General features: G+C 41.4%; 1 protein-coding gene, 1 long non-coding RNA gene and 1 other non-coding gene across 4 annotated transcripts in view; 2 read left to right on the top strand and 1 right to left on the bottom strand.

The window, feature by feature from the left end:
- The first annotated feature begins 1,050 nt into the window (after positions 1–1,050).
- The window catches only part of HPSE (heparanase), a 31,193-nt gene continuing 7,550 nt past the window's right edge, over positions 1,051–24,693 (top strand). The window contains exons 1-9 of one of the 2 annotated variants that reach the window (XM_074346424.1): positions 1,051–1,454; positions 10,175–10,320; positions 12,066–12,191; positions 18,040–18,213; positions 20,128–20,296; positions 20,633–20,680; positions 21,180–21,273; positions 21,707–21,813; positions 22,912–23,026. In XM_074346424.1, the coding sequence (XP_074202525.1) occupies positions 1,222–1,454; positions 10,175–10,320; positions 12,066–12,191; positions 18,040–18,213; positions 20,128–20,296; positions 20,633–20,680; positions 21,180–21,273; positions 21,707–21,813; positions 22,912–23,026 (1,212 nt within the window). In that variant the 5' untranslated portion in view covers positions 1,051–1,221. Of the gene's footprint in view, positions 1,455–6,474; positions 10,074–10,174; positions 10,321–12,065; positions 12,192–18,039; positions 18,214–20,127; positions 20,297–20,632; positions 20,681–21,179; positions 21,274–21,706; positions 21,814–22,911; positions 23,027–24,693 lie in introns of those variants that run through there. The other variant, XM_074346428.1, reaches the window with a different exon arrangement.
- LOC141573928 (uncharacterized) overlaps positions 4,807–24,693 on the bottom strand; it is a 38,200-nt gene continuing 18,313 nt past the window's right edge. The window contains exons 3-4 of the long non-coding RNA XR_012500389.1: positions 6,390–6,468; positions 4,807–5,108 (exon numbers count right to left, since the gene is read on the bottom strand). This is a non-coding gene — a long non-coding RNA (uncharacterized LOC141573928). The remainder of the gene's footprint in view (positions 5,109–6,389; positions 6,469–24,693) is intronic.
- Positions 16,904–17,010, top strand: LOC123615492 (U6 spliceosomal RNA). Its single transcript, XR_006723081.1, has one exon. It is a non-coding gene; the product is annotated as a U6 spliceosomal RNA (small nuclear RNA).

The raw sequence follows: 24,693 nt of genomic DNA, 5'->3' as shown, positions 1-24,693 counted from the left end.
AAGTTCAGGATGCTGTAAGAGTGTGTGTCATGGGGGAATTCAGCTGTCTGGAGATTCAGGCAAAGCTTCTTTGAGGAAGTTACATTTCAGCTGAGACAGGCTGCCCATCTGCTCTGGGTTGTGTAACTGCCTTCCCATCCTGATTCTAACACTTGAACAAGTCAGTGTCTCAGAGTTTGGGTTCTCACATGTAAAGTGAGGATAATACCCACGTATCAGTGTTGTGGGAATGAAAGCCAATACAGGCAGAGCACCCCTTGTGGTATCAGGCATATAGTGAGCCCTAAGTGCATGGTGCTTGTTATAATTACATATCAATGTAGGCATCAAAGGAAAACTGAAGAGAAGTTTGGCCAACAGCTAAACATAAATGTACAGAGGGGAAATTTGGCAAAGGCTCCAAATTCAAGGGATGGTTATTACCCCTCACTTGTATAAAGGCTTCATGTCCTGGGTTTCAGATGTTGGAGGATCTAATACTTTAAAGCTGTGCTAAATATTGTTTTCATGAGAAACTGATAAGAAATTTTGGAGTTGACCTCTTTCTAGCTGTAGGTTAGCTATTGCCCAGGTCAGTTTTTGTTTTTTTGTTTTTTTTGTTTTTTTTTTCAGGCCAAAGTAAGATGTCTGGGAAACAGCTCTCTGGCCAGAGAACACATGGTTAATCAGCTTTTGGCAGGCTCAAGTGACAGGCAAGTGTTCCGAAACCAGATGAGGAGGGGAAGCGATGAATGCTCACTGGAGGTTTTAGTTGAGGGTCAGAAGACCTGGCGCCACCGGCGGGGACCTGGAAGAGGGAACTGCTGGCGTCCTCACCAGGGCTCACTGGACAGTAAGCTTCAGGAAGCCGGATCCAGGATGCCCGGCGCTCCTCCCAGGCCTCCCTCCCCGGGCCTCCCTTCCCAGGCCTCCTGGGCGCTTGGATCCTGGCCATGTCTGCACCCTTCAAATGGGTGTGGGTGATTTCGTAAGTGGACGTGACCGCCACCGAGGGGAAAGCATGCAAGGAAGTGGCGGGAGGCGGAGCGGGGAGGAGAGGGAGCAGTGGGAGGGATGCCGGGCAAGAGTGGGAGGGATACAGGGCGCTGTGGGAGGGGTGAGGAGGAGTGAGAGAGTGGAGGAAAGGAGAAAAGGACGCCGTGGCCGGCCAGGAGGAAATGCGCGAGGTCTCGACTGTCGCTGCGCGGCCGCTCGCGAGTGGGACAACCGGGTGCGCCCGAGATGCTGCTGCGCAGGAAGCCACGGCTGCCTCTGCTGCCGCCGCCGCTGCTGCTGCTCCTGGGGCCGCTCGGTCCCTGCTCCCCGGGCGCCCTGGCGGGACCCGCGCCAGCTGAGGACGTCGTGGAGCTGGACTTCTCCACCGAGCGGCCGGTGCACCTGGTGAGTCCCGCGTTCTTGTCCTTCACCATCGACGCCAACCTGGCCACGGACCCGCGGTTCCTCACCTTCCTGGGGTAAGTGCCGGCCTGCGGGTGCCTGTCCCCTCTCCTGCCCTCCTGCCATCCATGCCAGTCCCCAGTGCCTCTCCCCTTTTTTAAATCTCTCTCTCTCTCTCTCTCTCTCTCTCTCTCTCTCTCTCTCTCTCTCTCTCTCTCTCTCTCTCTCTCTCTCTCTCTCTCTCTCTCTCTCTTCTCTTTCTCTTTCTCTTTCTCTTTCTCTTTCTCTTTCTTTCTCCATCCGCCCCACCCCGCCCCCCTGCAGCCGCCCTTAAACCGCTCTTTCTCGCCTTCATTCATTCAGCAAGTGTTGCCTGAGCGCCAACTAAGGGCTCGGTAATAGGGCGAAGTTGAAGAAAGAAAGTCCCACCTGCCCCAGCAACTCGCCAGAAGGAGGGGTCTTGGCTTGGAGGGCTGTGAACGCCTGGATTTGCTGGGCAGCGCAGGACAGTAACATTGTGCACCAGGCTTCAGTCTCCTAAACTCTGTTAGGAAAGTTACAACAACAACAAAAAAAGATAGACGGAAAAAGCCTCAAAGGAGAATAAGCTTATTTATTCCATATATATATATATATATATATATATAAATATATATAATTAATATAATTATATATATACAATTTTTAAGAAAACTTTTAAAAAACATTTTTTATTGAGTTATAGTCATTTTACAATGTTGTGTCAAATTAAAATTAACTTTTAAAGAGCAGTTTTAGGTTCATGGCAATACTGAGCACAAGGTACAGAGATTTCCCATATTACACTCTTTAAAAATGTTTTTAATATCACATCCATGAGACCCAGGACACTACTGCAGTGACTTCAGAGCCTTAAAAAGCTGTCTCTTCCAGATAAGGCTGTAAAAGGTGGCACTGCTTTATAAGCTGTAATTTTTTTCTTACCTGAGAAAAACTGAACTTAGTGCAGATTCACTGGCCCCTGCCTGTGAGTGCAGGCTGATCCCAAGATAGGGAGCTGCAGGACCGACCCAGGTCATCTAGGCCACTCATCTGGGTCACGAGAGCCTCCAGAGACCGCCACACCTCAGCCAACCCAGACAACTGGGAATTCTGTCATTGCCAAACACCTGCAGGCTGTCCTTCCTGTGCCCACACTTTCAGCTGCCATTGCTCAGTTCAGTCATTCATGATGCAAATAAAAGCAGACAGTTTCATGGTTATGAAACTTGCAGCCAGACCACCCTTGGTTCCCAACTCTGCCAAAACTGGGTGGCTTAGTTTTTAGAGGCTGCTTGACAACTCAAAGCCTTGATTTCTTTCCCTGCAGAATGGGACTTCTAAAACCATCTTGTAGGACTGTATGAGCATTTAATGAGAAGTACTTAGCACAGTGCTGGACAATGCTCAAAATTTAAGTTAATTGCTTATTCCTGGAAATTGGTGAATATTTGCTAGGCATTCATCAGTTGTCTGTGTTTTTCATGCAGAAATAGTTAACCTCTATCTTTCCCCATGTGGTAAGAGAGAAGGAATTTCCTGGTGAGACAGCGGTCTCACTTTTTGTCCTTCCCCTTGGGGATAGTGAGCTGATACCAGGCAGCAGTTGGTTGGGAGACAGAAAGATTACTCTGGAGAAACACTGAACTACAAGGTGCCATATCTGAGGACCCCAGGCCTAGCTTAGGATGGGATGGAGGGCAGTGATAGGGGAAGAGAGAGTGTGAAGTGTCTTACTGCAAACAGAAAGATTAATTGAATGACCATTTACTAAAATATGAGAACTAAGTCCTTTTATGCTGCAGTAGCCAGAGTATATACCCTGCTCCTCCCCAAGGAAGAACAGCTGGCGATCCCTTCCTGGAGAAATAGGTCCAAAAGAAAATACCTACAGTATGACTTTTGAGGTTCAGGCCTGATCACCCTGAAGTCAAGCTAACCAACTCACTAGCACCCCCACCCCTCTACCCACCGCCGCACACACACTGGGAACCTCCAGTTTGCAATTTAACCAGGGTAATAACTTTGTCTCTTCTTAAACATGTCTCTTACGTTCCCATAGCACTCTTTCTCGCCTCCCTCCCACCAACTCTCCCAGCCTCCACCTTTTTGTTAAAGGCTGGAGGAGGATGAAAACCAAAAGAGCATAGCATGTAATAAACAAAACTGTTTTTTTGGTTTTTTGGTTTTTTTGGTTTGCAAAACATAGTGCATTCCTGTTCATGCAGGCTTCTTTCCAGGGCTGGCTCCTGACCATTCCAGGTCCCTTCCCAGCTGTCTTCCTTGCCTGCTCCCCAGAGGCATCTGCAGGCACAGACACACTATTCCCAGCTGAGACCTTAAAGACTGGAGCTCCCTCCCCTTCTCATCTAAGACCGAGCTTCTGAATTAAGAGTCTGAGGGTCCATCTCCCCAGGACAGTTGGCACAGTGCCTAAAGTGACCTGGCCATCTCAGAAGACAAAACATTTAGCTTCCATCTCAAACAACAGCACGGGACTTACCATCTGTCACAGGAGCGAGGGGGGTGAGATGGGCACAGTTGTATTTCAGTTCCTCAAAAGTGAAGCTGCTTGGGCAAAGATGGCAAGATCTGAGCAGGTGAAAGCTGAGGTACTAAGGAGAGGATCATAAGCTAGCCGACACTAACTGAGCCGTCGTCAGGGGCCAGGCCCTGTTCTAAGCACCGCCTAGGTACTAATTTAGTCTTGGCTGCAAAACTGTGAGGTTAATACTATTATTGTCCCCATTTTTTTTTTTTTAATGAAGAGATCCAGGCTTAGGGAGATTCAGCGATTTGCCTATGGTCAGCCAGCCATGACGTGGAGTAGTTTGATTAGCAGATGCTAATTTTGCAGAGGTGAGAGTGCACAAAAAGAAAATAAAGCAGTTTACATTTTTTAAAAGCAGCAGAGTAGGGATGGGAGAAAAGTCTGTCCCGAAATAAACTGAGAGGAATGATGTAATGAAAAGAAGCACTGACCTTGGAGTAGGAGAATCAGGGCCCACACCTCTACAGTATTTCAGAGAAGCCTAAGCAAATAAAATCAGATGGCAGAGATCTGGTTTCCCATGACGGCAACCAGATATGGTGGTGTTTTTCTTTTTTTCACATTTGCAATTCGAGAACATGGAGAGAACTTAAATGCCAGTGACAGCAATCTAGACTCCGAAAGGAGCATCTTTTCAGTTTGCCTTCTTCCCAGAGGTAACTCACCAACAGCCCAATCAGAAACTTCCTAAGCCTGACTGTGGGCTGAGCTCTGAAGAGGCTCCCACCCTCAAAGGTGGGAGAGCCGAGACCAGCGTGACTTGGTAGAAACAGAATATGAGCCTTATGGGCAAACTACATAATGTAGTTTTAATTTTTCTAATAGCTATGTTTAAAAAAGGTAAAAAGAAACAAACAAAATTAACTTTAGTAATGTATTTTATTTAACATAAAATATCCAAATTATCATCATTCAGTATAATCACTACAAATATATTAATGAGATATTTTACACTCCTTGTCGAACCAAGTCTTCAGAACTTGGTGTGTATTTTATACTCACAGCACATCTCAATTCAGACGAGCCACATTTCAAGGGCTAACCACCTGAGTTACCGGCTTGGCAGCGCAGTCCACATTTCAACCAAGTCACGTATACAAGCACAGTTCACCAATTCAAGGCAAAAATCAGAGCGCTGAGTCAGGGGTGCAGATCATAAGTCCTACAGAGCAAAAACAGGGGTGCAACGCAGAGGCTGCATTAATCATGCAGCTGTGCTGCTTTTCCCAAAGATTTGCTTATTTTATTTCAGCAAAGTCCAGCCCTTTTTGCAATTCGATAGATATTTATTATTAATAACTTTCAATCATAAGATTCCTGCATCTTCACTGACAAAGTTGCTTTTCATATTTGGAAAAGCACTTACTAACAACGTGAAGCACGCGTTTTGATAACTGATGTTGGAAATAACCTCAGGCCCTCTGTGAGCCTGTTGCTAAGAGAAATAACCACAGTCAGAGACATGGAGAACCGAGAACGATCACAAGACATAAACTCACATTTTCTGACTCCTGAGAAGGGCTCTGCCCTGACTGAGCCATGCTCAGTGTTCTCTTCCCTCTCAAACCTTTCATTGTGCAGCCCGAACCCTCTGCATGGTAATGCTTCTCCATCCTCCTCCGAGAATACTCCTGCCACTCTGTGCCCTAGCTAAAACTCTTCTCTGAGGACGCCAGTGGAGAAGTAGACGGGGCTACTTTGGAGTAGAAGCTGAGCGTTCTCCCACACTGCAACCCTGTCCCGTCCCCCAGGGCTGCTTCTAGACAACTGCCCACAGGGTTGAACTCCAGTAGTTCAAATCCCCATTGGCATATCACCCTGGGCAAATCACCGAGCATCCTTTTGCCCCAACTCCTTATCTATAAAATGAGGATAATAATGGCATCTCATGATTATTAGGTTGTTTGGGGATTAAGTGAGATAATCTATGCAAAGTGTCCAAAACCTTCAGTCTGCATAACCTGAGATTAGAGATGACTGTTCTGGTCCAGGGTGAGGTCACTGTCTCCACGTCTGACTCTGCTCCTGTGCTCCTTGTCACTACCCTCTGCCCCCTCTTACTCACTCCTCCTTATTGATTGACGTTTGGCACTGATCTCAGTTTGTTCTCCACTCCCACATCCCACCATCATCCTAGACGACTTCAAATCCACTTGAATACACAGTCTCTCAGTTTCTTCATACCCACAATTTTTAATTATCTTCCCTCAGTGTTGTACTAGAACCAGCTTGCACCAGCTTGTGAAATGTGTACATCTCTACCCAATTCCATATTCAGTGACATCAACACCGGTATTTTGAAATCAGCCCTGGTATGTATATTTACACCATGGAAATTGGCAAATGCAAAAAACAGAACACCTTTCCCCCCTCCAGAGAGCCAGCTTCCTAGCACACACCACTTCACCCCTTTCTTTTTCTGTGTATGATAGAAATACTCTACCTTTGATCAATTTTGTCTTTATGACAAGTTTGCAGCTGTTTTAAATCCAGTTTTTGTCAGAGGGCATCAATATTGTATTCTAAAAATAAGAAAATATTCCATTGTAAAGAAGAGAAACAAAAGGGTCCTTAATACCAACACTTCAAAACATGTGATTTCCTTTACTTGGCAAGAGTCATAGCACTGGGATTTAATTATGTTCAGAGAACAGTATTTGGCCCCACTTGGCCCTTTCACCAACCTGAACTCAATTGTTCATTCACTTATTAAGCACCAGCTGTGTGCAGGCACTTACCTGGGTGCTGAGGAGAGTCTGATGAGCCAGACAGAAAGTCCCTGCTTTCATAGAGTTTACCCCAGGGATGAGCGCTGGGAGAGACGGTTAACCAAGGAAACAAATCTGGAAGCTAATTCCAGAGGTAAGTGAAGTGCTATGAAGAAAATAAAAGCAGGGTGATGTGTTCGAGAGTGACCCGAGGTGGGAACCAGACTCTGGTCCTCGGGCATCTGACCCAGGCCGTGCACACACACACATCCTGGGGTACCACAGCTGCTCCCTGCTGCTCGTTTTCCCTTCATTTCCCAGAGAGCACCAGCCTCTCCCTTCTCAATTGCATACAGATACCAGCTACTCAAATCTAAATGAGCTTCCTCTGTCACCAAACACAATCAAAATGCCAAGGACCAGAATCAGTGCCTGACCAAAAGCAGTGGAACAAGGCCAGCCCGGAGTGACTCTGAGGAAGTTCCGTGTCAGCTTTAGGGCCGCATCTCGGTACTGTGGGTTAGAGGGTAACTAATCACTGCCTTCTAGACTGAGAGGACCCTCCATTCTACACTTCGCCTATATGAGTCTTCTGAGCTCCAGACACACATGGCCAAGAGCCTGGTGTACATGTCTTCTGGTGTTCCAGTGGCACCCGAAATTCTACAACACTGGACCCTGCCCTTGCCTTCATCCCTGTCTCCAATCTATGACCCAGTCTTCATCTCAGCAAATGATAATACCATCTTCCAGGATGCTTCCCAGGGTAATCCTTGACCGTTCTCCAGCATCCAATTAAACACCAAATCCAGAATTTCTATCTCCCCGTGTGTCTTGAATTTATCCGCCTCTCTTCATCCCCACTGTTGTTTCCTTGCCTCAGCCCATCATATTAACTGTCTACATTAACATGACCACAGTCTTGGTCCTTCTACTCAGTTATTTATACTGCAGCCAGAGATTCTTTTCTAAAATAAAAGTCTGGTGAGGTCCCTCCACTGCTTTAAATCCTTCCATGGCTCCCCATTGCCCTCATATAAAGTTGGAACTCCTGGACATGGTGGCTGACAAGCCCTCCATGATACAGTCCTGCTTGCCTCTCCAGTCTATCTGCTCCTGGCAACTCTCTGCCCCCAGTCTCTAGGCTGTAGCCATACCGTCAGCTCTTCAGTGGTGCCATATTCCCTTCTACCTCTGGTCCTTGCACAGACTGTTCCTTGCACCTGGAATACTGTCTTCAATCCCACCTCACTATCTTTGATCTGGATAAGATTTATTCCTTTTGCATGTCTAACAGGGATGACATTTCCCCTGGAAAACTTCTAATCACTTCCTTCTCCCAGGGCAAAGTCTGGGTTAGGATCCCCTTTGTATGTTCTCATAGCATTGTTTTGGAATTGCCTGTTTACTTGTTCATCTATATTGTGAGACTATAAATCATATGAGAATAGCAGCTCTCGGTCTTGTTTGCCACTGTATCCCCAGCAACTAGCATAATGCCTGACACGGGGTTGGCCTGCAATGAATAATTATTGAATAAATTAATGGATGGCTGTGTTTCCTTTGAGTAAATCTTGGTGTCTTCACCTATTCTTTAAAAATAGAAACACAAACACACAAAATCATCTTGTATGATTTAAAATATTGTGTGCTTACTACAGAAAACATGAAAAATACATAGAGCAATAGAGAAGAGTCGACCACCCATCCTACCACACAATAGTGACTACTGTTAGCTCCTTCTCTCTCTCTATTTTCACTCTGGAAATCACATTGTGTCTACACGTTGTTCCTTTTATCGTGGTAACCACAGTAAAAGTTGTGCTTACTTAGAATGTAGAGTTCACTGACATTAAGCACGTTCACACTGTTGTGCAACCATCACCCTCAGCCATCTTAGACCTTTTTTATCTTCCCAAACTGAAACTCTGAACTCATTAAACAACAATGCATTCTTCCTCGCTTCCTAGAGTTTAGTTTTATTTGGGTTCATTGCAAAGTGGAAGTGGCTTTCTTCTGAATCCTTGCTTAGTCCAAGCTAACATTTCCATTCATTTTCAAGAGGTTCTGAGGATTTCATGGCAGAAGTCATCCTTCCCAGGGTTCTTGGGTACTGTCAGGTATTTCAGCCAATTCCACGTTGATAACATCCCTGACATCTCGCTTAGTGCTGCATCTCCCTGTGCCAGGACCCACAAGACATTCAAGAGCCCATGAAAATATTTCAAGTTCTTTTAAGATCCGAAGAAAGTGAACTTTTAGGTCAAAAAATGTTTTAATATGTAATATTAACATATTTGTCTTTATGTAAGTATCATCATAAAATACAATTTTAAAAAATTTTGTGGAGGAAAGGCTCATGAAGGCAAAAGTGCCTAGATAGTATAGTAAAATGCTCCCATTATTACCAGAAAAAATGGTGAGGAGAAATCACTGAAGTTTTTAATGCAGGTAACTCATCCTTTGGTCAATTTCTGCCTTTTAATTTCTCTTTCCTAAGCAAAAATAAAGAAATCTTTGAAAATTTTTACATAGCACTATATATAGTAAAAACAGAAGAACACATTAAAATTTTAAATTTTAGATCATGTCTTTAATTTCTAGGATGTCCAAAAGTACTGGTAATTAAGAAGTTCTCCTGGAGTGATTTTCTGATTTGAAATAAACCCATATGTAAACTAATTATTTGGGCCATTTTGAGAACCACACAGCATTGACTTTATGTGTGTTAAGAGCTTTCCAGAGAGCAGTGTGGCCAGAATCCCATGTGTGAGGCTTCAGAAATACATGGCAGGTTTCCCTGCTACCTGCGTCTTCTGTTTTCTTAGTTTTTTTCACTGAAATATTCATGACATCTTCATCTCTCTGAGAGAAGGAATGATAAATAACTCTAATTCCCTTCTGCAGCATTCCGTACCATTCTGAGCACATCATAGGGACCTATCAGGAGCATTTTTGGCTTGATGAGATACGCATTGAGAATTTCTCAAATTGGAAGTGTCTTAGATGTGTAGGAATTAGAATCTTACCTAGTTCTAGGTCATTTGACTTAAATTTGAAAGGATGGTTTTCCTTGGAGTGGAGGTGAGGGTTGGTTAGGGAGAGAAGTCATTTATGAACTTATCTGGAAACATAAAATTTTGAAGACAATCGATTTTTCAAAGAAACAGAGTCATCTTTCCTGAAGTTTCCACTCTCTTACCTCTTTTCCTCCATTAATCACAAAAGGTTTATGAGTTTTTTGAAAGTACTGAACACTATCCTACTTGTCAAGTTGAAATATGAGCTCTTGCCTGAGTCAGAGCTCCAAGTTGCCTTCAGGTGCCTAGAAGAGCAACCTTGCAATGAGGGAGACTCCGATGGAGATGGTACCCCCGGTAGAGAGAGATGACTTCTCCCTCCACGGCCGGTACAGTGAGGTATTAAGAAATGGGTCCATCCAAGAGAGAAGGGAGTAGATGCATTTGACTGGATTGTCTTGGAAAAAATAATTTTAATTTCTTGCTTGTCTTCAAAACAGTTCTCCAAAACTTCGTACTTTGGCCAGAGGTTTGTCTCCTGCGTACCTGAGATTTGGTGGCACCAAGACAGACTTTCTCATTTTTGATCCCAAGAAGGAACCAACCTTTGAAGAGAAAAGTTACTGGCAATCTCAAGGCAACCAGGGTGAAACTTTTTACAGATTACCCATATATCTGAATTCACTTGAGTCAGTCATGAGTATTCTCAGAGAAGTGTTATTACCCACATCTAACAATTAGTAAGGGATGAAGGGCTCCCAACTGACCCGTGGAGGCACCTACACAGGAGGAGGAAGCAGTGGGCAGCTTTCCCCCTCCTGATGTTTTCAAGCTTGTGAGACCTCAGAAAAATAACCAAACCAACAAAAGGTGTGCTGGGCATAACCGAGGGTTAATTGCACTATAAATAGAATAATGATTGTAGCTGAAGAGGGGCCTATAGGTAGAAATGCACCAAACTGAAGGGAATATTTCCTGCTGAAGACACAGCCCTGGATTGAAATCCCTTTATTCCGAAAATAGAATGTGGATGAAAGGTATAACAAGGGAACGTGGAAATGTGCTCTGCTTCTAGGAAGGAATTTTAAGACTTGATTGGTTGGGCAATGGTTCTCAAACTTTACTGACTCTACACAGGCACCTGGGGTGAGTTTGAATATTTGGATTTCTGGGTTCCAAACTTAGGCTACAAGTTTAGCAAGTTCCTCAGGCAATTCTGATATTAGAAGTCTGTGGACTTCATCTAAGAAGCATCCTAGGGAGCTACGAGGATTTGCCTGGTGTCTTTCATAAGTGATAGACATCAAATAGAAGTTAAATCATTATCTAAACAATTATTAAGAATACCGTGTACATCACTGAATTATAATAAAGTATACATGATGTATACACTAATGAACAGTATTTCATTATTTTATATACTACAGATTTTCCTTCTGTTTATTTTCTGCAGTTAGGAAGTACTTAGAACAGTTAGTAAGTGGGCCAAATTTGATAGAACAGTAATTAGAAAAAAATGAAACAAAGCAGAAGGGTCTTCTTGGAAGAATTTGTTGGGTTATGTTTAGACCTGGCCCTTTCTCATCAGTCATATGCGTTCAAAAGGTTCATAAGTTTTGAGAGGAAACTGTCCTTGTGCATCAATTTTCTTCATCCTAGGGGCAGGCGGAGGGTCACTGGGATTATCCAAGTGCTTCTGAAACATCCTTTGTGAGCACAGGGATGGATGAGGCCCCGGCTGCCAGAAAGCCAGAATGTGCAGCTTCCCAGAAAGGAAGTCACCGGGTCAGCCTGTCCTGGCAGCGGGTGCCTGCAGCCCTGCTGCCTTGTGATAAAGAGCATGGTCTGCCTGACCAGGCAGTGTGGGTTTGTCCAGGCACACATGCTGTGGTCTTAGGAGCTTTGATGATACCAAATTTGAAGGAATAAATGTCAACATTCCCTGTCCTACCATTTTGGCAAGAGGAAATCACAAAGCAGATACAGTCCATGTAGAACAAATGTCTGCATATTTTCAAAGTGAACCTTTAAAAGAACTGAACTATCTTTTCTTTTTTTCCCTCAGTGGTGTTCCCTAGTAATTTCAAGTTTCTGAGGAGCCTTCTGAGTTGTGAAATAGCTTAAAGTTATGTCCAGTGTATCTATGTCCAGTATATGCCCACTGTTTCTTAGGAAACCTGCCCTTTGGATGGTTTCTGTGTGTGTGTGGTGATTGGTTAGCCAGCACATCTGACATGTGTAACAGAATATATCTTTCTCTGATCTCACGCCTAATAACCAGAAACTCAAATATGCTGTTTTAGTTACATAACTAACTAAATAAATAAATGTATGAGATTACAACCTTATCACTGTGAAACAGAGTCCTTAAATTATTTACTCCATTTGCAGATATTTGCAAATCTGGATCCATCCCTTCTGATGTGGAGAAGAGACTACAGCTGGAATGGCCCTTCCAGGAGCAACTGCTATTCAGAGAACAGTATCAGAAGAAGTTCAAGAACAGTACCTATTCAAGTAAGAAATGAAAGGCACCCTGCAGGTGTCCTAGCCCCCAAAATATTTGGATGGCTCGACCTTGGGCTTAAATCCAACAGTGCTGTAGCAGTTGTGTAAAGCTGCATAATCCTCAAATGTTAACAAGAGTTAATGGGCATTCTTGAATCCCAAACTTCTGGTTTTTTTTTTTTTCTTCAACCTGACTTTGCCTGCTAGCCACAGAGTAAAATATAGAATCATTCATTCACAAGCTAATATTGACCCTTACTGCTCTAAAGAGCTAAGGAATGAAGAAATGGATACATTCCTTGTGTGACAGTAAAATACAAAAGTGTGAAGAGTGAAATGTGAAAACCATTCACACCTCATGTGCATTCTGTCTCCGCTCCCCTATGAAGCAGCCCCTATGATGTGTTGTGTAGCATCAGGGCAGGGCAGTGTGGGCCATACCAGGCAGTCCTGGCCATCAAGCAGCATTCTCATTTCCTTTCCCTTGTGGCTGTGCAAACATAGGACTAGCTCAACCAATCAGGAATTTATTTCCATTCACAGAAACAGTTTTTCCAGTGTTTAAAATGGGATCACAGTGTCATGCAGGGCTTTAAAACAACCGGAACAATCGTTATCTAACTATAAAATAGATTTTTATCTGAAAGTTGGTGTTTTACATCCAACTAAGGAACGATGTTGCCCCAGATCTCAGTTAAGGAAATAACCTGCTCAGAGACTCTACAACTGTATTCTCTTGACTTTTGAAAAGTAAGTGATCTTGAAGTTAAATTGGGTTAGTCAACATTTCTAAGAGTACATTATTTGACAGTAAATTACTTATCTTTGTAAGATTTTACTATACATTATATTTACTATACAATAGATTTTTATTTGTATATTTTTTATGTATAAGACACAGGGGAAAAATGACACATAAGAAATCAGAAAATAGGTTATATAATATATAATAAAAAATGTAGTCCTCTAAATTACTTTTTGCATTTTAAAACAGGAGGCAGCGGGGAACTACTCTGATCTTAATAATATGATCTATGGTGGAATTTGGCACGACAGGGCCTTCTCAGATCCCACTAAAGGAATGACAGAAGTCCAAGAGACCTACAGCAGTAAGGTCTCATTTGTAATAAATCGTTATGATATAGTCCTGTTAGAAGAAGACCCCATGGTCTTCGGTAATTCATAGATTTTCACTTTTTTGGAAGGGGGGTCATCTTAAATATGTACCAATTTACCTTAAATTTTCCTTTAAAAATGTTTGTTACCTCACATGATCTTTCTGTAACCAAGATGGTAGGTTTTCAACATCTCTTTCCTGCCTCTGGGACTTGGGCCTTCGTAGTTTCTACACCAGGGAAAAGCCCTTGTTTTACTAACTCTGTTGCTGGGTCACTATAATTCCAGCCACCCTGCTGGCAATGCTAAGATGTATGACAAGTACAGATTGTTCATTTGCATTTGGAAACATTTGACTTCTGCTTTGAAATTTTCTATTTTAATCTGCATGGTTTAGCAACATATAGATAGAAATCTACTGCACTTAGTCTGGGCACCAACTCATGATAGGGGTACACATCTAAGAAGCCAACACATGTCTCCACGCGTGGTTCTGTGTCTGTGGCCGTGGTTGGTAATGCCTGAGTAACCTGCGGTGGCATTGCACGATAGAAGACATAGCGTCTACTGTGTTCATTGCTTAGTTGATGGCCTTCACCTTTAAAACAGGTGTCCTAGAAGATATAGGTAAGTTTCCTAACTACAGGACCCACTGGATGGTGTGCTTCACTTAAGTAGATGACAAAAACATTCGTCATGAGGATATGAATTCACACTGTAAACGTGTTCAGGCAGGGAAAGGAAGCAATGTTACAGATGTAATTCCGGGTGTGACTGCAGAAAGGAGGCCTCTCTATTAAAATAATCCTATTTCATAAACTGATTCTTTGCTCTCCTTCTTCTCCACCTTCTTCCTCATCATCCCACTCCCACACTGGATGCTGAACACACTTATGTAAACGAAAATGGTGTAACAGTCAGTGCCAGTGTTTAATGTGCCATTTAGATTTTCTTTGTCCTAGGGATCTTTTCACCTTCTCATATAGTAAGAGAGACGAGATTGGATAATGATTGGAAATTGGATAATTAATTAGCTGAGTCTTCTTATTCTTATTTTGAGGAGGGAGTAGGCTGGCTGGGTTTTTTTTTTTTAATTGAGTTATAGTCAGTTTGCAGTGTTGTATCAATTTTTGGCATACAGCATAGTTTTTCAGTCATACATGAATATACATATATTTGTTTTCATATTCTTTTTCACCATGAGCTACTACTACAAGATCTTGGCTATATTTCCCTGTGCTATACAGTATAAACTTGTTTATCTATTCTATATATACCTGTCAGTATCTATAAATCTCAAACTCCCAGTCTGTCCCTACCCACCCCCCTTTCCCTGGCAACCACAAGTTTGTATTCTAAGTCTATGAGTCTGTTTCTGTTTTGTATTTATGTTTTTGTTTTTTTTTTAGATTCCACATATGAGCAATCTCATATGGTATTTTTCTTTCTCTTTCTGGTTTACTCCACTTAGAATGACATTCTCCAGGAACATCCATGTTGCTGCAAATGGCATTATGTTGTCAGTTTTTATGGTTGAATAGTATCCCATTGTATAGCTACACCACCTCTTCTTTATCCAATCATCTGTCAATGGACATTTAGGCTGTTTCCATGTCTTGGCTACTGTAAATAGTGCTGCTGTGAACAGTGGGGTGCAGGTGTCTTTCTGAAGTAGGGTTCCTTCTGGATATATGCCTAGGAGTGGGATTACTGGGTCATATGGTAAGTCTATTCATTTTTTGAGGAATCTCCATACTGTTTTCCACAGTGGCTGCACCAAACTGTATTCCCACCAGCAGTGTAGGAGGGTTCCCTTTTCTCCACAGCCTCTCCAGCATTTGTCATTTGTGGACTTTTGAATGATGGCCATTCTGACTGGTGTGAGGTGATACCTCGATACCTCATTGTAGTTTTGATTTGCATTTCTCTGATAACTAGTGATATTGAGCATTTTTTCATGTGCCTATTGATGATTCGTATGTCTTCCTTGGAGAATTGCTTGTTTAGGTCTTCTGCCCATTTTTGGATTGCGTTGTTTGTTTTTTTCCTATTAAATCGTATGAGCTGTTTATATATTCTGGAGATCAAGCCTTTGTAAGTTTCATCTTTTGCAAAAATTTTCTCCCATTCCGTAGGTTGTCATTTTGTTTTGCTTATGGTTTCCTTTGATGTGCAAAAGCTTGTAAGTTTAATTAGGTTCCATTTGTTTATTTTTGCTTTTATTTCTATTTCTTAGGTAGACTGCCCTAGGAGAACACTGCTGATATGTATGTGAGATAATGTTTTGCCTATATTTTCTTCTAGGAGGTTTATTGTATCTTGTCTTACGTTTAAGTCTTTGATCCATTTTGAGTTTATTTTTGTGTATGGTGTGAGGGAGTGTTCTAGCTTCACTGATTTACACGCTGCTGTCCAGTTTTCCCAACACCATTTGCTGGAGAGACTGGGGTTTTATTTTTAAGACTGGACTCACGATCAGTATTGTACAGCCCTTATTCTAGGAGATGTTACTATTATGTTATAGAGGGCATATGATAGCATTTAAAGCTACATAAATTCCGAGTGTATTAGGACAAAGTGAGGAAACAGAGGAAGAATAAAGTATGAACTGAATAAACACTCTCAAATGCAAACATTCTAGTTTTTTTTGAGAATGCTGTAATCTTTGTAGAGGGTCTAGGCAACAACAGTGCTTTATATCTGTAAGAGTTTTTTACGGTTTGCAAAGGGTTTTCACATGTACTGTTTCAAGTTGGTTTTGTAAGGTAGACAGATGATGGTACTAGTTCCAGGAGTGTAGATGCATAGCTGAGGTTCATGCAGGTGGAGGGGTCACCCCTGATCATTCAGTCTGTAAGTGGGAGAGTGGGGCCTGGAGCTCAGGTCTATGATTCCTGATTTAGGACCCTTTCTACATCAGGATTTGCAATATATGTCTAAAATACAGCTGTGACTAAGGCAGTCACAGGGCCTTTATAACAGGCCCTAATAGCTATGTGATATTGGGCAAAATGCTTTATTTCTTTGGGTGTCAGTTTCCTCATAGAAAAATGAGGGTGGGGTTTTGCGGAGGCCTCCATAATCCCACAGGCCCTCCCTCTTCTCCACTGTGGCTCTAATATCCCATGGAACGCTGGCCTGCAAGACCCAGAGAGTTTTTCAGACCTTGATGTCTGTAGCTCGGTGATGACAGGTAGCAGTTTTGTGGAAGTAGGTGACAGCAAATATCAAAACACCTAAAATAGCTTGCTAGTGTCGTTACTGCCCCTCAGCCTGCTGGCAGTATTAAGTCTAGGGTCTCACTGCTGTAGTAATCCAAGTTAATTCAGGCTGAAGACAGAAACAAAACAGAAACAAAGCCACTTTGTAGGAGAAAGGGTGTAAGTTTGCCAGATAGAGTTTTTGGGTGATTTTTTCTTAAACTAGGAGCATTAAGAGTGAATTTCTGTTTAAGAGATAACTCTAAATACACATTAAAATCACCAGGACCTATTCAATAATAAGTGATTTAAAGATGACACTCAAAAATACATTGTTGCCACTCTCAAAAAGTGAGCATAGGCTAGTTAAGGGTTAAAAAACTGAGTTCAAAAATTCCAAAGCTTGTGCTTGCTTCGGCAGCACGTATACTAAAATTGGAACGATACAGAGAAGATCAGCATGGGGTCTGCGCAAGGATGACTCACAAATTTGTGCAGCGTTCCATATTTTTATGTCTGAATCACTATGTTGTGCACCAGAAACTAACACAACATTGTAAATCAATTATCCTTCGATTAAAAAAAAAAGAATAAAACAATAAATGGTGTAAAAAAATTCCAAAGCTTTAATGGTCCCTTAGTGACTCAGTAATTTTTTTTCACAGCACATCTAGCCCAAAAGAAGTGCCTAAGAGTTTCATTTAAGCTGTTAGATCCAAACAACCGAATAGTAATAGTTCTTATTGTGCCCAATAGATGTTAGTGTTCCCTTGCAAATTTGAAAGATCCTGCAGTGCCCCTCTGAGTAGGGTTTCCTGGTTTAAATTTTAATTTCAAATAAACCATCATTTCTTTAGTGTAAGTATTTCACAAATATTACACGACATACACTAAAAAATTATTATTTATTTGCAGCTCAAATTTAACTAGGTGTCCTGTGTTTTTATTTGCCAAGTCTGATGACCAACCACACCAGTGAATTCACTCCCCAGGGCACCTCAGCACAGAGTTTGGAAACCACAGCCCTAGAGCCCTAGGTCACTTTTTAAATGTAAAATTCCATTCATTTTGAATTAATATATTATATACTTGAATTTTTTTAAAGTTTTAAATGTAAAGAAATTTACCAAGCTATTTTATGTTTGCGTTTGTGAGTAGAGATTTTTAGATTATGAAGAGCAGGGTTTGTGTTGGCTAATGAAAGTCTGGCCTGTGTGTGTTGAGCACTGAGTCACACACTGCAGTTTCCTGAGTTCACCTGAGGTCACGTGAACAAAACCCAAGTGCCAGACCAAAGCCTCTGTTACCTTCTATGGGACTTGATTCAACAGCTGAAGCAAATAAAGTCACATTGATGTGTGTTTTTTTTTTTAATTTGCCATTCCAATTTTGTTGACTCATTCATAATCATAGGTCCCCATTAGGACTGGAATTCCTTCCATTTAACAACAGAAATAGTAATTCATTATGAAGACCAAGTCTGGAGATCTTTATCACTGTGGTATCAACCTAATCATGAAATGGCAACATTTTTCTTTTAGGAAGCTCGGTGGATATGCTGTATACTTTTGCCAATTGCTCAGGACTGGACTTGATCTTTGGTCTAAATGCATTACTGCGAACTGCAGATCTGCACTGGAACAGTTCCAATGCTCAGGTGCTCCTGGACTACTGCTCTTCCAAGGGTTATAACATTTCTTGGGAACTAGGCAATGGTAAGTGTCCCCCACCCCCATTTCATTTATAAGGAGATTCCCCTTTGGTATTATTTGTTCCTATTTATGACTTTCTTTTTAATATTAGCAAATATATCATTTGCCTTGGAATATTTGTGCTCAACAGTGTGAGTTTGGAATGACTTGTGGCAGAAAATTCCTTTCTGTATCCTGATTCCTATCACTTAGCCCAGCTTCCATCACATTTGAGCACTTCCACAGCTCGCAGGTTCCCTTGAGATCTTCAGGGTCACTTAGACCTCTTACACTTGACAGGTTAGACTTCAGCAGTTTGCTTTTACCCTTCCCCTCCTTCCTCTGTTCTCAGCTTGTCTTAGTCTTAACAACCCCATCCCAACACTCATGATAGGTTCAAGCTGGAAGTTCCAGTATAGAATCCTACCTGGGTCGAGCTCTTGATTGTCTCCTTCTTCACTCTTTTTCGCAAGAAATTTATTTATAAACTCTAACTAAAGTGCTAATGATTAGCCACATTCATTCAAACATATTTACAGTGCTTTGTTCACACATCAGCCAATGGGAATGAAGATAAAGTGGGAAGTGAGAGGGAGTAGTGTCATGTGCACATACTATATTCCAAGCACTGTTTTGAGCATTTAATAAGTATTAGCTTATTTTTTCTTTACAATCACTCTGAGGTGAACACAATTATGACCTTCATTTCATAGATGACAAAAGAGGCACAAAAAGGTTAGCTAACTAGCTGTGTGATGCTGGGCAATTATTAGTTAGAGGAATCTTAGGAGAAGTTAGGATTTGAACCCAGGCAGTCTGGCTGTAGAATGAGGTCCCTGCTCTCTTGAGACTTCTGTTCTGGAGGTAGGAGCCAGACCGACGGGAAAACAAGCAAAGAAGTGATACATGTCCATAGTGGTATGTGAATGATAAAGTCCAGCAGCAGATTTGGGGATCAGGATGCTGAGGATAACTGGCAAGCCGAAGCCCTGAAAACAACATAGAAGGAAGGGCAGAGGCAACCATATCTTAGAGGTGAACAACTTCACAGCAGCAACTACATGAATAATAGGTTGTCTGAACCCATCCTTACCCATCCCTGTACATCCCTCCCTCCCTACTTTTCTACGCTACTCATCCCCAGCTCCTTCTGCTCTTCAGAGTAAAAGAGTCATGTCATCATGTGGGCCCCATTTTACAAAGAGAAGGTCTGATTCCAGGGTGAAGGAGAAGGGTAAGGTAATGTGGGGAAGTAGACTGGACACTTTCCATGCCTCCCTCCCGTCTCTTCAGCTTTGCTGCTTCCAGACTCACTTGCACATATCTGTGAATAAACATTCTCAATAAGACTTAATTACATTGTAGTAATCGTTTTTTCTTGGGGGGGGGTGTTGTTTTGGGGTTTTTTTGTTGTTTTGTTTTGGGGTTTTTTTTTGGGGGGGGTGTGGTAATTAGGTTTTTATTTATTTTTTGATGGAGGTAGTGGGGATTGAACCCAGGACCTCATGCATGCTAAGCATGCACTCCACCACCAAGCTATGCCCCCCCCCTTTTTTGGGAGGGTGGTTGGTAATTAGGGGTTTTTTTACTTATTTTTTGGTATTTGGTTTTTAAATGACTTCTCCCTACATAATCTTTTAACTAAATTAGGTTATTAAATACTGGATACAGACTAGTCCCAGAATATCCATTGGTTTAATATTCCCATTATTAATTCCAAACTGTTTTATTACCTCCTCATACTTCAGTTATATAACTTAAATTTTTGTTTTCTTAGAATATTTTCTTTATAACTAGACGTTTTACTTTCCTTGCCTTTGAATTCTAAGCTTTTGTAATATGAAAAATTCTCTTTTTCTTTTAGATACTGTTTTTATGTTTGCTTCTAAATAAAAAATGTCTAGGTAAGCAATTATTTTGAGAATTGCTATCTTTCAGAACCTAACAGTTTCCGGAAGAAGGCTGGTATTTTCATCGATGGATTGCAATTAGGGGAAGATTTTATTGAGTTGCATAAACTTCTAGGAAAATCTGCTTTCAAAAATGCAAAACTCTATGGTCCTGATGTTGGCCAGCCTCGAGGAAAGACTGTTAAGATGCTGAAGAGGTAAGAACCAGAGGAAACAGAACCACTTCTCTTAAAACTAGTATTTTTTGTCGGTGGAGAATCCTCAATAAGCCACCTATTATTAAACAGCTTGTTGCCTGATTAGAAGGGTTACCAAAAGAGGAAACACTGACAAGCTCAGAATACCAAAGATTTGGGGGCATATGGCACCTGTGATAAAATCTGTCTCAGAATTAGGAAGTTTGTGTTGTTGCCTTATCCTAAAGTAGTAACTGGCCAATTTCTAGGGAAAAGAAAACTCTTGTGTATATATTGCGTGTATATATTGTTCATATAAGGTTTAAGTGACAACATAATAGATTATTTTTTTCCTAGTTTTCTGAAGGCTGGGGGAGAAGTGATTGATTCAGTTACATGGCATCAGTAAGTATGTCTCCTACTCTTAATACTAAGAAAGTAAACTTAGTTTTACTTATTACCTAGTTTTTTAAAAAGTGGTTTTATTTAACTGCTAGCTGGCTTTATAGTTCAGATAAGAAACACATAGTGTTTCAAGCAGCATTGTACTAGGATTTTAATATTAACAAAACAAAATTTAAACTTATTTTAAGTAATGGGGTGGTTTCTACAAGATCAAGGCACACCATCATTTAGGTCATGGAACAAATAAGTAGCTAAAACCAATATATTTGCTAAAGGATGGATGGCCCACTAGTACCTGCACTTATGACTATGTCTTCTCAAGACAGAGTAACTGGTGCCTTTCATCTTATTCTCTCCTTAATAGAACTTCCTCCTTTTTTTTTTTTTTTTAATAGCAGGAGCGTGAGAAGAGGTAAAAAGGTGGCAAAGGCAGCCAATTAACTTAAAAGCAGGAAGTAAAGTTTGTTATTTTTTTCTGAATATTTTCTGAATAATTTAGCTACTACTTGAATGGGAGGATTGCTACCAAAGAAGATTTTCTAAACCCTGATGTATTGGACACTTTTATTTTATCCGTGCAAAAAATTTTCCAGGTAACAGTCTTTTTTTTTTTCTTTTTAACGTAAGAGCAGAGTCCTTACTTTGTGGACTAGCTAGTCCCAAATTTTACAGGTGTGAAATTTACCCGTTTTCCCAATTTTAAACAACAGGCACTAGATCTTATTCACCTTTGGTTCCCCTTAGCGTCTGGTCTTCCCCACGTATGCTGATTAGAAACGACAAATGCTTCCAGTGGCCTTTCGGTAGAATCATCCCTCACAGGTCATTGGAATGGGGTGGTTTACATTCCTTCCACACCTAGTATTCCAACAAAAGCTAATTGCCCAAGATGTAAATGACTGTGAACATATTTTGTAACTGTGTTGGATAGGTAGGTCTGGGAATACAAGGTTTTGAATGTTGTTAATCTTCAACACCATACTTGATCAGCTTGTTTGCAGTTACCACGGACTTTCCATTTTCTAGGTTGTTGAGGAGACCAGACCCCACAAGAAGGTCTGGTTAGGAGAGACCAGCTCCGCGTACGGGGGTGGAGCGCCCTTGCTGTCTAACACCTTCGCGGCTGGCTTCATGTGAGTGAAGCTGCGCTTGTCTCAGAGGCCAGGCTGCAGCAGTCTCCTGGTCTTCCATGCAGCTCATCAGCCAAAAATCTGGTCAAAGACAGTTTGTGTGGCTGAGCCCCAAGCTTCGTGCCAGATTTCACAAGAAAATGATTTACTAAAGCTGGCTGGACATTTTAATATATGCCCAAATTAATCACTGCGTGAATGAACTGCTTTAGAAGTTTTGTTCCTCAATCATGGCCCGTAAATAAGTCAAGGATTCCTTTCTCTAAAGCTGTTGTAAAAGAGTGCTTCTTGACTCCGAGAAGGATACTGAGCACCTGTAGCTCTGTTCATAGATTCCCAAGAAGTTCAGGGCCTGGCAGTATGTGGTCACACCAGAGGGGCTACCGATGACTTTCGAGATTTGCTAAATCATCCCATTATCTAACTACCACAAACCTGATTGCTTTAAAACCAACTGGTTTATTTACATTCCACGACTCTATTAACACCTTTACTCTATAGTTCTATATCCTCACACTGAGTTTTATTCTCTTTCCTCTCCTACTCTCATCCTTATAAACCCCGAATAAAGCACACATCCCTTATGCTTGTGGGGGCACGAGGAGTAGAGAAAAGAATGGAGACATTTGTTTTGCCATTAACTAAAGTTGATGGGGGAGGAGGTAACCATAAAGGTTTGGGCATGATTCTACTTATTTCACATTTTACTACTTCTGGCCACAAGCAGCCTTTTCTTCAGACCGCACATGGGGACAGGGGTGGGGAGACTGGAGGTGGGGGGCGGATCCCATAGGATGCAGAATAGTTGTCTCCAGGGGTGGCATTTATCTACTCCACCATATAGAAGTTGCCCTACCCTGATAGGGGATCCTGTGGCATATTAGTAATCTTCTGAGATCTGTTATCATGCGGATATGTGGGAACATGTAAAGGGAAGGACAGTGCCTGTTTCATCTGAATGACTTATTTGTAATTAATGGCACTTTTCTGATTTCCTGTCAATTCTTCCCACATGGAGGAATAAACCAGAAAAGTGTATAATTAAAGTGGAGCTATTTCGTTTCCCAAACCTGACGCAGGCTGGGCCTCACTCTCTTCCAGGTGGCTGGATAAACTGGGCCTGTCGGCCAGAATGGGCATAGAGGTGGTGATGAGGCAAGTGTTCTTCGGGGCCGGAAACTATCACTTAGTGGACGAAAACTTTGAACCTTTGCCTGTAAGTCACCGTTATTCTCCTCTTTCTGTGAGTAGATTAGAGATTGTATTAACCTTTTATGAACAGTCCATTCTCTCAATAGATTCAATGCTCTCAATAACTAGCCAAACCACAGAAAGATGACTTGGAAGAAAACTTAGAGATCACCCATGCTAACATTTTTGTGTCTCAGGAGAAGAAATTGAGACCCAGAAATCATGTTTTTAATGTGGGTCATTTGAGGTATGGTGTGGAATTTTTTTTTAAAGGGGTACATTGAAATTTTATGACTCCAGTTTTACAAGACAGCAAACCTGAATCAAAAAATGGTTTTTTTGCAATGTAAATCAAGGTTAAAATTACCTACAGTATCCAAAGTTTAAAAATTTTTAATATCATGAAATCAGAATTTATTTAACTTTAAGATAAGCCAGTACTATGTATTTGTTCAAAAATATCACCTTAAGATTGGCTGTTTTGTTAATACTCTTCAAGATATTTATGAATAAAGTCTCATCTCCACCCTACTTCCAGCTACTTCTGGTGCTAAATCAGGAAATGTAGCCTTTCTATCTAAAAAAGCCACCTGGAAGATATATATGTCTAAAAATTGGGATAGCATAGATATAGCCCTGAGGAGTATGACCTTGATTTTTATAGTCTAAAATAGCATTTGAGAATATCTGTTTTCTAAGAATAATTCCTACAGGAATTATTTGAACACTGTAGGAAAGCTAAGGAGGTTTGCAAAAAGCACATGCCAAAATACAAGCTGGGCTTCTCTGGTTTGTAGTCAGATTTTCCCCCAAATTGCTTTTAACTTGTAGTGGTCCAAGCTCATGGAGCACACTGTTCAAAACTTTAAAATTTTTTTTAGCAAAATGCCTTTGCACAAAATGGAATCTATCTTCCCCAAGTATATTGTGACTCATTTATAGAGGTAAACCAAACGTGATAATTTCGTTAGACAAATATCCAAAATCTACTACTGGCTCTTTCTTAAATGGACCTTGAACAAGAAAGGGAAATAAATCATTTCTTCACAATTTGCTGTGAGTACAATATTTAGAAATTAGCCAGCTTGTCCTGTCACTCTTTGTAAATCGTACCAGTTATTTATTATGTTATCTAAATCTCCTCAGCCAAACATAAACCTTTGGCTTAAGAGTCCTTTGTGTATGCATTAAATACACTTCCTCCTCAAGGTTCACAGTCAGCTAGAAAAATCTGCAGGACACCTGCAGGATCCAAGGGAATCAGCCTTAAACCCATTGGACATCTGTTTTCTTACTTTATTTGCATAACAGTCCTGGAAGTTGGCAAGGCAGGTATCTTAGATCCATTTTTCAAACAAATATGTTCAAATTGAGATGAGGTGGTGTGACCTGCTGGAGGTCACACAGCTGTTCCATTGTTGATCTAAAGAATCCTGTACAAATCCTGGCTCTGAGGCCTGTTTGCTTTCTACCCCCAAGTCCTTGAACCATGCTGAAGTTATGTCTCCTTTGAAAACATTTGATTCTCCTCTTGTCTCTTGTGAAAATTCTGAATTTAAGCAGAGAAATAAAAACTGCTTGCCTGTTGAGGCTACCTTAACCTCAGCTCAAGAAGGAAGGCCTCGGGTATACATATATAATTGAGTGAGTTTTAAAAAACAAATGACTTTTTATTACGGAAAATTTCACAGT

The sequence above is a fragment of the Camelus bactrianus genome, chromosome 2 (genome assembly GCF_048773025.1).
Source record: "Camelus bactrianus isolate YW-2024 breed Bactrian camel chromosome 2, ASM4877302v1, whole genome shotgun sequence".
Lineage (NCBI taxonomy): Eukaryota > Metazoa > Chordata > Mammalia > Artiodactyla > Camelidae > Camelus > Camelus bactrianus.
Note: the sequence above shows the minus strand (reverse complement) of the source record. Positions and strands in the feature narration are given on the sequence as shown.